The sequence below is a fragment of the Mercenaria mercenaria genome, chromosome 5 (assembly GCF_021730395.1).
Source record: "Mercenaria mercenaria strain notata chromosome 5, MADL_Memer_1, whole genome shotgun sequence".
NCBI lineage: Eukaryota > Metazoa > Mollusca > Bivalvia > Venerida > Veneridae > Mercenaria > Mercenaria mercenaria.
In genome coordinates this window covers 13,809,317-13,823,096 of record NC_069365.1, presented here as the reverse complement: position 1 = coordinate 13,823,096, position 13,780 = coordinate 13,809,317, and the positions used below count along the sequence as shown (strand labels likewise).

Sequence of the window (13,780 nt, the reverse complement as noted above, 5' to 3'; positions counted from 1 at the left end):
AATTCCTGAAAAGTCAGACTACTTAATTCATTTGGGTGATTTCGTGACTACCAGTTCAGGAGGAAGGAGTTCAATCCGTTGGCGATGTGAGTAATTTTCCTGGTGAAAACACATGCATCTACAGTTAGGAAGAGAAGTAAACTAGGTGGGTCTTTTTGTTTAAAAAAAAAACGTATCTCGCACGCATTTAATCTTTCTAAGGCAGGTAGGGCCTATGTTAGGAAGTGGAACGCGGAAATAAATGTACACTTACTACAGAAAAACACTGAAAATTATGAATGGTGCGTCTGATGGTCCTTTCACGCTTCCGTAGAATCAACATTTATTACTTGAAAATATTTCTGAAATTTCTAGGTCTGCAGTTCTCAAATACGGAAATACCTTACATCCGAGGCAAATACTGACACTTTCAAGACCCTTTGAACAATTTGACGAAGTTCCAAAAATCTCCACTCAAATGATTATATTTTTACTTTGAATTTACCGGTTTTTATCATTCATATGGCATTTTGTTCTAAATAAATTGCTCTATAATATGCTAAAATCGCATTCAAAAATAACCACCGGTTACGGAACTACATACGGAGTATCATTATTTATTGAACGTCCCTCGTACATATAGGAAACTGTCAGATGGGTCTTTAAATAAGCTGGTTAAGGTGTACCTGGTAATATTCCGAGGATGAACAGCAGAGCAAAATGTCAGGAAAATTCATGAAGGAAAGTTAACTTCGAAACATAGCATTTTTTTAACGTTCAACAGCTTAAAACTTTTGGTCAACAGCGCCAAATTAAACTGACAGTTCCGTGTGCATTTCTGTAATTACTTCAAAACCAAAAAACTCGTTCTACATAATTTAATGTGATTTATTGTGTACTGTATCTATAAAGAAATGTGTAAATATTGCGTAGAGCTTGATATAGATTGTTTAGCTTCTATTTATCAAAGGCCCTCTCAGAAACTACCTTAATTTATCACATTGTATCTTTAACCAGCTATTGATTTAAAACTAATGACTGCCAAAATACACAAATTCTATTTAAAGAAATAATTTAATCAGATTAAAATCCCAACCCTGTTGAACTCTTGACGCATGCAAGTGTAAACAATTAAGCCGTGTGGTCGTTCATATTTCCATTTAAAGTTCGCTTCTAAGTGATTGACCCTTTTATGTTTATGTTTACATCTTATCTTCTGGTCAGAAATACTTGAAAAACACCGTGGTGTGTATACTTAATTGGTCCTGTAAGAATTTTAAGGTCGAAGATACAGAACAAGGACGCAAATGTCAGCAGACGGGTCTGCCATTAAATTAATTAGAGTTTTGTAGCATCCTGCTATGGTACTAGCAGAGAGATTTTGTAGCGAGTCTTACGACTTACTAACTCCTACGTATGACTTACTACTTGCTAACTTGAACGTTGGGCTTAGTATCAGGGAGTCAGTGGCGCAGTGGTTAGCAGGTTAGACTACAACGCCAGCGGTCAGGGTTTGATTCCCGGTCGCGGCTGATATCCCGACTAGTGTTCAGTACTGGGTGATTTACTTAAATTGGTACTGTTTCCAGCAGTATCGGCGTAGACTGGATGCTGGGGAGGTAAATATAACGCCTGTCGTGGGCTCGGCTTCATCCATTCCAGGTGGGGACTTTCGTCGACTACCACGTTAAACAAGAAACTTTTTTTTTAGTAAAGTAGGAGTTACTTTGTCCTACATACCGTATGAGTTAGTACGGCGTTTGTACACAGGCCTTGATACAAATCTCTCTGCTACCATGTACTTTTACATCCTGACTTGAAAGTGTTTAGAAGTAAGGGCAGAGAAATAAAATCAAACCACACTCAGTTCAACTTGCGTATATTTCTCTGAGGTATGATACACATAGTAATTACATAACACACACGCATGCACACACTCAAAACACATACCGACAAGTTCAAGCACAGAGTACAAATCTATTCTTATGCTCTTAGTTTTCCATGGAGTAGTCTTCCGTATAAATGTCAAGGAAATAGGTATCGAAAACAAAGTTTTTCTTCTTATACAAACCATTGAAATGCAGTGTCTTTAATGTCAAAAAATTGTTGAAGAAATACAATAATATTGTATGGTGCATACCTTTTAACCCTTACCATGCTGGACACGATTGATTCTGCCCTTGCGACCAGTGCAGATCAAGATAAGTCTGCACATTCTTGCAGTCTGATCATGATCTGCACTGTTCGCCTTTCAGTCAGTATCTTTTTGGTAAGCACCCCTTTTAACAGTCAATGGTTCTGTCCAAATTGAAAGATGGACAAGTTCATTATAAAAAATTAGCAGGGTTAGGGTTAAAAGATTTCGCCGGATAGTCTCGAGACTAGACTAGTTAGGCGCACTTATCAAAACTCTTTTTGTCAGATAGTCTCTATAATTACATTAACCTCTTGCGAATGCAGCAATTTCTACGCCATATAAGAATAAATATGACAGCTGCATTTGAAAATGGACAAGAATTTGGACAAAATGAAAATAAAACAATGTAGATATCTAGAAAATTGTTTTCAGATGTGTGTATCAAACACATTTGGTATGAAATAACGAAAGGCGGATCATCTGTCAAATAAAATGATTTCGTCAAATATATACATTTGGCCGACTAGGAACTGTCTATAATTCTGAATAAGAAATACAATGAAAATAAATATACAGGTACGATCGTTTTCCAACAATGTAAACATGTACAAACATAAATGCTTTGTCAAAAGAAATGAACTGTTTTGCAGTTAAGAAAAAAAAAGACAGTGTCATTAAAATGCGTAGATTATTTTGTATGCCGTCAAATCTGGCGCATTCAACCCTAAAAAGTTATACTGTTAAAGGAACGACATGTTTTCTACAATGTGCACGAGCATTGAATCTAAGACTCTCAATCAAGTGCTTGAACTTCACGCGTAAAACGTCAGTTTCCTCTTAAACAAGAAAGTGGTACATACCGCGACAGTTTATACCCGACGTTGAAAATTTCGTACCACTTAGTAACATGTGTTTTAGTAATATATGACTTCTTTTTGCTGAATAAGCTCATATCTTAAGTAAATAATAGCTCGTCACATTTATGATATAACATTCTAGTGTTTGTTTAGTAGTTGAAAAGGACGACAATATTTTTGCTGAAATTGCAAGTTGAGCAACAGCAAAGAAGTTAGAGATTTTATAATGCGTGCAAAAGCTCGCCGATTGCAAACATGTTCTTTTGTTGCTTTTAACTTCTTGTGCAATTACTCTTTTTCAGTATCTCATAAAACTGGCTAGCAAAAATTCTTTGAGAAAAAACTGATTTCTATAAACTGCTACACAATGGTTTTGAGAAATTCTTTTTAAGTTGTCTGTCTAAACTACGACACGCAACGATTATACCTAGATAGATGTGTTTTTTCTCACAATCAAAAAAGCCTCAATGGCCTACATTTCAGACAGGAAGACAAATCTTTTTCGTCAATGGACAGGCGGCAAAATTTTTCTTTTTCTCTTAATTTTCTCTTTAAGAGATGGGGCTAGCTTAACAGATTGTGGGCGGTCAAATACTCCATCTAGATTCTCTGGTGAGGATTTGAAAGTTTGTATGATTTCCAGTTGCAACAATTGCCCCGACAGCCCATTTACCTCTTGTTCAAGTGAGTCTAAGTTTTCTGTGAAGCTTTCAAGATCAGTTTTTAGGGCACCATACGATTTCTCATTGGTTTCTAGTTTCACTGCTAGTATGTCTTTCTGCTGCGCCTTTTCTTGTATTTTAGTTTGAACACTGCTTAAATCCCGTTCAAGGCTTTTCAGGAAGTCCTCCAAAGATTCCACCTGTTTTAACAACCTTTGCCTCTTCAGCTGCAGATTATAGTTTTTCTTGGTTTGCGAGAGAGTTATCTTTAGAAAGTCGACCATACTTTCTTTTTGAGATTTCTCTCCACACTTCGAATCCATCTGCTGTTTATAAACATTGAATGTCTGTTCTAACTGGTTCAGATCCGATTCCAACTTTTGCAGTTTTTCTTTGTTATTATGTAACATAATGTTTGCAGATTTCACGGCTTTTTCGAATTTCTTCATTTTCTCTTTCTGCACTTTCAGATCTTCAACTCTTTTCTTTGCCATTGTTCTTGTTTCTCGAATATAATCTTTGATTTCGTACATATATCGCTCGTCTCGATCTAACCAAACAAATGCCGTCGAGCACATTGACTCGACCTTTTCCGTTAGATCCGGAAACAGCCGAAGTATCGGAAAGGCTTTGAGATCACATGCCACAAGAATGCCTTCCGTGAACTTTGTGTGAGAGAACAAATCCTGGTGTATTCCATTAGCGAAACTTTGGATTAGTTTTAATGTATTATCAAGCTGTTGTTCAAGCTCATTCAGATAGTTTTTCACTTCTTCAGTATACCTTGCTGATACATCCAGGTGAATATCTCCGTTATTGTAACTGATACAGTTTCCACGCAGACGATCAACAACACTGGTTTTGAACTTATTCACGAGCACCTTGACACTCTCCATGGTACTCTTCAAGTTTTCCCAGAACTCTGATAGAAAAGCTATCTCACCTTTGTCAATCTCCATCTTGTCCCGAAGCTGGTTCAATAATGACACAAGCTCCATCTCACTGTCAACCACTTTTAACTTAACATTCTTTCTCCGCAGATCGTTGTTTGCTTGCAGGAATTGTTCGTTACATTGAACCAGATATTTCTCATAATTTTCGTCATCTGCTTCTTCACACTGGTAAAATCCTAGCTTTATCTGTGTGAGCTCTTCTTCTGTCTCTTTGATTTTGAGTCGCATGAACTCGATACCTTCTAGGTACGCCCTCTGGAGGCCAGCACGGACGTCGGCAAGTAAGGCAGGCTGCCTGGCGGTGTCATCCCCGCTCTGCAATGAAACAAACAAAACATTACTTTCACAACATGCTTTGTGTTCTCATGCTTAATGGAATTTTTTTATCTTGCTCATCATCATAACATCCTGTCCATACGACGAACTGGCATGCGTTCGCGTGGAAATTGTCACTGCTAAATAGCAAGTCCTCAATGCTTGATGCCAAATACGTTTATAACATAAACCTGAATGCTAAGAAGCTACTTATCAATTTATTCAACTTTCTAATTGTGCGGATAGTAATCTCTGAATTAAACTGGCAAATGTAACTTTCCGTTATTTGAAAGTACGTAATGTTCTACCAGTCTGACTTGAAGCTATATAACGTTCCACCGGTTTTGCAAACATGGGACAGAAACTTGTTTCCGCTGTTATATTCAGCTGTTTATCTAAATAATCATTCGTCATATACTGTTTTTGCATTTCAAAATTTATAATTAACATTGATCATTTTACAATCACAGTTTGACAACTTGACTGTCGATATTTGATTTTAGAAATTAGCATTATGTATTCAGCAATTAGCACGCTATACATCTGTATCAAGATAATATATGCGATATGAACAAAATCATTTTAGGGAATTAACATATTTACTAGGATATTTCAAGAGCGCATACAACATATCCTTAGGACGGCCAGCACATATTTATGCAATCTCACCAGGCATATGTATGTTTTTGACAACACAGAAAATGACGTCATTCGACCTTCAGCTACTTCCGGAAGTAAATAAAATGAAAGTAGAAATGCTAAACTTGAAAACGAAAGCCGCATTTTGATTCGTAGATAGTCAGGGGTCACGCGAAGGGGTCACCCCGTCTAAATGTATGCGCGTGGACTTCTTGTTTTTTTTTTTTGGGGGGGGGGGGGGTTTGCTATTGGGGAGCCAATTTTCAGCACTTTATTACGAATTGAAATTACCTGGGCTTTAGTAGAGCATGTCAGCTTTTAATATATGAAAAAATATTTGAGTTCTGGATAAACAGAAATCCCACAGGGGTCCGTAACGGACCAAGGGTACATTGATAATTCTGGAACTTCATCAAATCGCTCAAAATGTCATTTTTGATGTTGTCTGAGAGTGTTAGTATATGCCTCAGATGTAAGATATAACCGTATTTGAGAGCTGCAGACCTAGACATTTCAGAAATATTTTCAAAATAAGTTTCGTGTAATAAATGTTGTTTCTACGGAAGCGTGAAAGGGCCATCAGACGCTAATACGTTTTAGTACGTTAAGGCTGCGGAAAGGATATACAAAATGTGTTTGAATTCCTTGACTCGCTTCAGTGGAGATACTTAACACCGATTTGAAACATTAATTATCATAATCTTTTCAAAAACACAGCATAATGCTTAACCGAAGTCGTAAAAGTATAATTCTCTCTAGATACACCCTTGTTATGGCTGGTTCTTAAAGAATTTAGAGAAAGAATATCATTTTACAAGTACAGTGTGTTTTTATGACATCAAAACCAAGCTAGCCTGATTTGAAACAAATTCTCTGAACACTACCGGTTTCCCTTGTATCTCAGAGATAAACGGGCCAAAATCATTTTGTAGAGTACTTAATCAGGAAGCTTTTTGACAACGAGTTCTGTGTTTTTATATTTTTGAAGATTAAGGGTTTCCGATTAGCTTGATACATGGCGACAAGATACTTAAACGCGTCATGCAGATGACAACAGTAAATATAGACCGTGGAACGGTATAAATCTCCACAGGTTCAACATTTCTCAATTACTTGCTAAAGATCTAAGCAACTGTTAAGGGCCCTCTGAAACAAGCTAAACAATTTTTGATCGATAGCTTTATAGATTTATATGATTTAAAGAAAAGTCAAACGGAGAAACCGAAAGCAAAAATGATCAATTAATCGAGCTAAAGGTAAACAAGAATAACGTCGTCTTGTTATAGAGATAAATACATCGCTTGCTTTTGAAATTAAGGATGTGTATTTAATATGAATTTAACAGATGACTTGTGGTATAATAAAATCATTTAAAGTCGGTCACAGATCGATATATTCAAATTACCTTGTAGCAAACAGAGAAATTTATACGCAATTTATTACTGTGATGTTTTGATTAACATTAAAGAATAAGAGTGTTTCTCATCAAGCCAAACATTAATTTGAAGTGTCTTTTCTTTGACCCCTGGCTGGTACTTTTTTCACCTGAATATTTTAAGAAAATAATGTCAAGGTTACGACATCTTTCAAAGCACACTCACATATAGTTTATACTTATTTAAGTAATGAAAGAAATCAAGTGCCACGTACACCGTTTTTAGCTTTTGGTTTTCTTTTTACTATCCAATAATATATTTAAGTTCGTGGCATTACAATCTCATTAAATGTCTGTATATATCTTGTAAGAACAATAAAAACAAATTAAACGATAAATTGTTGCACTGGCGGTACTGTGTGTGGATGTTATGGTTGTAACTAAGTACATATTCTGTGTACATATTGATTATACATTTGTTAAGTGATTCCTTAAGAATAATCTTCATCTTCAATTCAATTTGACAATAACAGAACTGAAGACTATCCTATATCTCGGGTTTATGGCCTACTTTATGGTTAATTAATAACCTGTACTGCCTTTTAATGAAGGGTTTATTGTGATAGTTGATATTTATAGACCATCTCTTGTACGGAGTAAGTAAACAGAATTCTTAGGCAAATATTTTAATATCCCGAAAAAAGGACAATACTTATTTAAAAAGGGGATCATTCACAAGTTTGTGTAAGAATATTATCCGTGAGACTGTCTTATAACAACCTACAGTATGCTCTTTATAAATCTAATAGAGCTTCTGTTACGTCTTTGAAACAGAGGTGATATTTTTAAAAAATACTGCTATTCAATTTGATAATCAGTTTCTTGGTGTGCTAAATGAACAGCACCAATCTGTTCAAGTCCACACAGCATTTACAAAATATATCGTAGTGGTACAGTATGTTTTTCTACAAATGTAGATATTTACTCCCTAAAATGTAATAAAAAGAGTGCTCATATTACAAGCATTAACATGCATTATGCATTTTGCCGATCATTAACTTGGTCAATAATGCTATAAAACACCTGTTTTTCTTTTCGATATATATTTATAGATCTGTTTACATATTGACATAAAATTTTGAAGATTATAGATAAATCGGATTGCCCTAACCTACATATTGGAAGAATTAGGGATTACCAATGTTTTTGACAAACTAGTAGATGGAACAAGTGGTATAGACTTCATGAATCATGATGTAAAACTTCCCTAAAACTGTAATAAAACAACTGTGAATCTCACACTAAAATGGGATATGAAATCTCCATAAAATTCTTCTGTTTTCTTCACAAATGCTGTATTTGTTAGCAACGGGCACCTACTTGCAGTTCAAGTGTAGTTTTATGCGTTTTATTGCTTCCCATTTTAGGGGTTGATGTACGGTAAATGTAAAGATACAAAATGTTTTGTCAAGTCAAGTAGGGAATAGGAAAAATGATTCTTTTGTCAGGAGATTTTTCTTGTTTTCAGAAAAGGAGACATGGGAATAACGTCGTAATGATTAAAATATGACGGAAATCGCTCCAAAATAAAATAAAAATATGTTACACCCTAGAAGAGACTGACATTAAAGCACTATCACGACTATGTCTTGTGTTTTAAATGTTCTGTTTTACGTATATACTAAGAGGTTTGGTTGCAACACGTGAAAAATATGGCGGATTTTTGTTTAATTTGGCATAATCCGACGGTAATGCTCTCACGGATTTTGGCCCTAGGAATGATCCCAAAACACTAGTTTTGCTGTGACAAAAAATGGTTTCATTTGATTTTATACTAATTCAATTTATAAGTTATCTAAAAACAAGTCCTACAACTTCTGTTACTTCACTCCTGACTGTATTCATATTGGCTAAGAAAGTATGAGAAAAGACACGCTATTTTTTTTTTTTAATGCTAAGCGCTTAAATTGATACTGCACAAACCATTTTAAAGTATTTTGTCTCACGCGGTCAGAGTGCGAACACAAGATCTCCCCCCGCAACAGAAGCGGTTGCTCTTCCAACAGGCTATCGAGACAGTTTCTATATGCATGTACTGTACCCTTTCCAAAGTGCCCGTCCGGCGATATAAAGATGGTTTCTGATAGAGCAATAACAACATAATAAAATCATCTGCAAGAATGCATAATTTTCAATACTTTGTTTTTTCTTAATACCGAACTATTTAAAATATTCTGGCTTTTTATCATTTTGCAGTTGGAAAATAAAGCAATCTTTGTGCAGACAGCTGGGCAGCGAAAACTGATATATATCTTCAAATTAACTTCAGTAAACAATCAAACATCATTTTTTTCCTGTTCATTCTCTAAAATATAGACAATCGATAGACAATAAAAATGCTGAACTTCAATTACTTATTACAAAAATAACTTGATGTCAGTAAATACACGATAATCAAGGCCAACTATTTCAAACGGCACAGTGTCGGTTTAACTATTGAAATTTTGAAATTATTCTTTGTATGGCCAATATTGACTTTAAATTGTTCATAAATACTGCCCAATTAAAACTTAAATATGAAGACGTCAATATCATGTTACGTTTATCTTTCTCAAACAAAAATTGATCGTGTGCTAAGTTACAAGTAGATACTGAAGGGTTTGAGTAATAGCCAAATCAAGTATGACACATCGATTCAAATTGTAGCAAGATAAATGTATTGGTAATACCACTTCTAAAAAGAAAAATATATATTCACGGTAATAATTTAAATCCCCCTCAAGTTCAAATGTACTTCATACTTCCAAAATTCAGTGTAACTTTTTATCTGCCAGCATGATTGAAAAAGTAACACTCTCAATAACTTTCCGAGTACTGACATGCACGACATTCAGGACATGACAGCCCAATTACGTACTTAAATGAAACCTATGATTAGGAATAAAATTTGGGTGGTGACAGGGGTTGAAAACTGTACCTTTACCATTGTAGCAGTCGTACTGACAGGGATGGGAAAGGGAGAGGGTCTGGCTGCATGGTCAACCCGGGAATTCTGTACAAGACTTCAATGGGATGCCGGTCTAGTGTTTTCTTAAGATATAAAGTACTTTATGGATCAGAGCTGACACACACAAACAGAAGGCACTGGATCGTCAGAGGAAACTAACATCTTCAAACAGAAGAGACTAGAAGAATGGTCCGAGGGCAGTTTACTGGGGAGAGAACAAAAACATACTAACTGTTTGTTTGTCTTGGGTTAAACGCCGTTTTTCAACAGTATCTCAGTTATATTTCGGCGGGCAGTTAACCTATCCAGTGTTCCTGGAATCTGAACCAGTACAAACCTGTTCTCCGCAAATAACTGCCAATTTCCCCACATGAATCAGAGGTGGAGGACGAATGATTTCAGACACAATGACTTCTATCAAATCGTTACGGAGAACATACGCCCCGCCCGGAGATCGAACTCACAGCCCCGCGATCCGTAGCTGCGCTCTCCCTACTGAGCTAAACGGGCGGGGTATATTTTAACATGGGAGAAATACAGAGAGAATGACCCACTGACGAAAATTAAGGGTGTTGTTGATTTTGTGAAACAAAATCGAAATAATCTGAAATTGGTGATACAAAACTACTGTTGATTAGGAAAACCGTATCAAGAAAATGGACTAATACAGTACTTAGAAGAGCTGTCACAATAAATCGTATAGATTTGAAAAGTAGCGGATTGTAAAACAATATGGCTAAAAAAGGAAAATTGTAGTAAACGGAAGTCGAAAATCGACACGGTCAATGATACAGTAGTGCATATCAGGGCGAGTTTGACCACGGTAAAAAGAGGTGCAACCATTATCAACAAGACGATGAAATGCCAGTTTTATGAAAGTCAGTAGTAATACCAACACTGCATACACAAACCAGTTTGAAAACAAAAACTGTGTTTAAGACAATAGGAAGTATTCTATAGATTAAAACAAATTAAAGAGAGACATTTGCAAATATAACAACACTCCGATAGTTAGATGATTCTTAAAAAACAAGTGGACTTAGAGTAAAATATGTCAATATGCCTGATATATCACATTCAAAGTCTATGTATGGTCCCCTTGTATATGTGGCTCTGTAAAAATAAACTGCGTTCAACAGAGGTTGTAACCATTTAATTACCGGATTTTATTACTTTCTTCTTTTAAGATATGAAACTTAAACTTTAAAATTTCGATAAAAAAAGTAGATGGTTCGACTGACGATTCCATATATCTTTTTTTTAAAAACAGTTACGTTAGGATGTACATGTATACCGTATCTTACAAACATATAATTCTTTTGATTTCACATCAAAGCCATTCGGTATTGTTCCTACAACTTTTGAATTTAACCATTTCTGAGAAAAGTATCTTATTTTATTATACGGATTAAATTAATCAACGTAATTTCCGCATTGGTTCAATGCTGTTGACATATCATCTGAAATTTTACAACATCGAGAAATAATCTCCGTACCAATATGTGACTGAATACATTTAAATTTTACCTTTTGAAACAAAAAAAAAAAGAAGTTTTTATTACACTTCTCACGTTTTAGATACCAGAGCTTGTTTACACTTACCATCTGACTGCTGTCTGACCTGTGTGTATCCATATTTTGTTCTTTTTTAAAATTTCATGTTCATATTTCCCTCTTACTCCCCACAAATCCTAGTCAGTGACGTGTTTCTACCACTAAATATTTCATCATGTCTCAAAACATTTCTTACTTTAATTCAAAATCAAAATTCCATTGTCATTAAGTCATTCTTAAAACTATTATTTCTCCAAGTTTCTAAATTTCTACTGTCTTAAAGAATGCCCCACTATGTTTCAACAATTCAAGCAATAGCAGGTAATCAGTTAATACGATTGAGAACACTAACTGAAACACGGCGTTAAGGCTTTTCTTTACCCAACTATTTAAATCTAATTTCTCTTTTGTAGATGAATACGCGTATAAACCCTGCATACAAAAGAAATCTCATTTAAAGAAGAATTGCCTTCCCCTCGTGTACAAGGTCATAAAGCAACCAAAACAAATATCCGACAATTTTTCCGTTTTCTTTTCATGAATAATCATGTAGGTTCTCTTTCTTTCGACCGCGGTGTGTATAGTCTTTGAACACGCCGAATATTAATTGCGAACTATACAAAGTCTATTATCATAACAGCTTATCAACACAGGTTGGGGGAAATATTTCGTTTAATTTTTAAAAAAGACAGATATCGAGCGCAGCGAAACTGCGTGTGACATTCGCAGTGGAAAGTAAACACAAGATTCGATATATAGCTGGCAACTTAAAAGTCCTTTTAATCAAACTGTATTCGTATCTTAGATAACGGAATGGTAGTTCAAGACTTTATACACGAGAATGGAAGGCTTAAGGGTTCAGAGAGTATCAACATGAAAGCCCTTGAAAAAAAATGTCATGTAGACTTTAGTACCTTTATTGAACCGGATCAAAACGTTCCCATGAACTGAAGTACCAAGTTGTAAGTCTAGAATTCTCTTTCGTTTAAGAAGTTAAACATTGTTACGAAAACATGGCACAGATAACGTTTGAACCTAGTGTTGAAGAGTGTAACTTTTAATCAAATGTAACTACAGTAAGTATACAAGAAGAGAAGTACAGAAAGTGCTAATGGCAATGAAGAAAAACAACTACATACACAGTATCTACTTTTCTCAATGTAAGTCTGCGGCTACATGACTTATTGAAGAAGGAAGAGTTTCATGACGAAAGTCAGTGTTTAAGCGAAAGTTAGATTCTGAAATTTCTGTCTTTTCAGACAGACACCTATCATTATGTCTGCCGGCAGAGACATACAGGTTGGAAATTATCGCCTCTGTCAGGTTACGAATGAAGTATACATAGTCTAGTTTACTTTATATTTAAATTCATTAGTCTCTTGTGAAAGAAACGTGTACAGGTGTCTTACGGGCGCAACTACCAGTGTCAGACAATACCATTTGATTTAATGCAATATGGGTTTTATATAAGTTTTAGTGGTATTAGACATTTGAACCAAGTCTCATTAAATTAAATGTAATCAAAGACAGAGCTATTTCATGCGCTCGGCTACACCAAAATCTACTTCCTTTAGACATGCTACAGGACTGCCCTAATTATCAGTTTTATTGATTCTTCGTCAATTATTTCATCTACCACATTCCTTAGACATGTATTCCTTTGTATTGACGACTGACTTGGACATCTTTCTCTGCCTGGTCTTATAGATTCCGCTATCTTCCCGTGTATTGAACCATAAATATTGACTGCCTCTCTGCCTGCCTGCCTTACTTTAATTGATTTCATAAATATAATGTTCTGGACATCGGCCAAACTATCACGTTTTGAACGATCAAATAAATTTGCACAGTAATAAAGTGTATAGATGATTTTGTGATACGCTGATAATTATTTGATTATATTAAGATATATTGCTATTGTTTAAAGAATAATGAAACAGCCCTCAATACTGAAATCTTTTGGCAAACACAAAACTGTACCGAATGCTCTACGTTACGGGGTAACGTGATTTCCACGGGACAACAAAAATTATGTTGCACAATTATTTTATTCTTTTGAAATATTAGGAAGTCTTTATGTTTCAGTTTTTTCCATCCCATGTTAACAGTTTATCTGTAAATGTAAAGTTATTATGCCTGCCTTAAATTTGCATTTAATTACCTTTTTTAATGACTAATAAAAGCTATTTTCAAAATGTTTCATTCTTTTTTTTTAATTGATTCAACGTGAAATTGTTATTTCTACCATTAGATTGACCGTTAAGACATCTTATTGTATACCCGCCAGAGCTTGATCGCGCAA

The 13,780-nt window shown here is 35.2% G+C and overlaps 1 protein-coding gene across 3 annotated transcripts in view; it reads right to left on the bottom strand.

The window, feature by feature from the left end:
* Positions 1–1,841: 1,841 nt before the first annotated feature.
* The window catches only part of LOC123556490 (coiled-coil domain-containing protein 30-like), a 30,344-nt gene continuing 18,405 nt past the window's right edge, over positions 1,842–13,780 (bottom strand). For 2 of the 3 annotated variants that reach the window (XM_053542722.1, XM_045347256.2), the window contains exon 2: positions 1,842–4,903. In XM_053542722.1, coding sequence (XP_053398697.1) covers positions 3,479–4,903 — 1,425 coding nt within the window. In that variant the 3' untranslated portion in view covers positions 1,842–3,478. Of the gene's footprint in view, positions 4,904–11,526; positions 12,177–13,780 lie in introns of those variants that run through there. The other variant, XM_045347257.2, reaches the window with a different exon arrangement.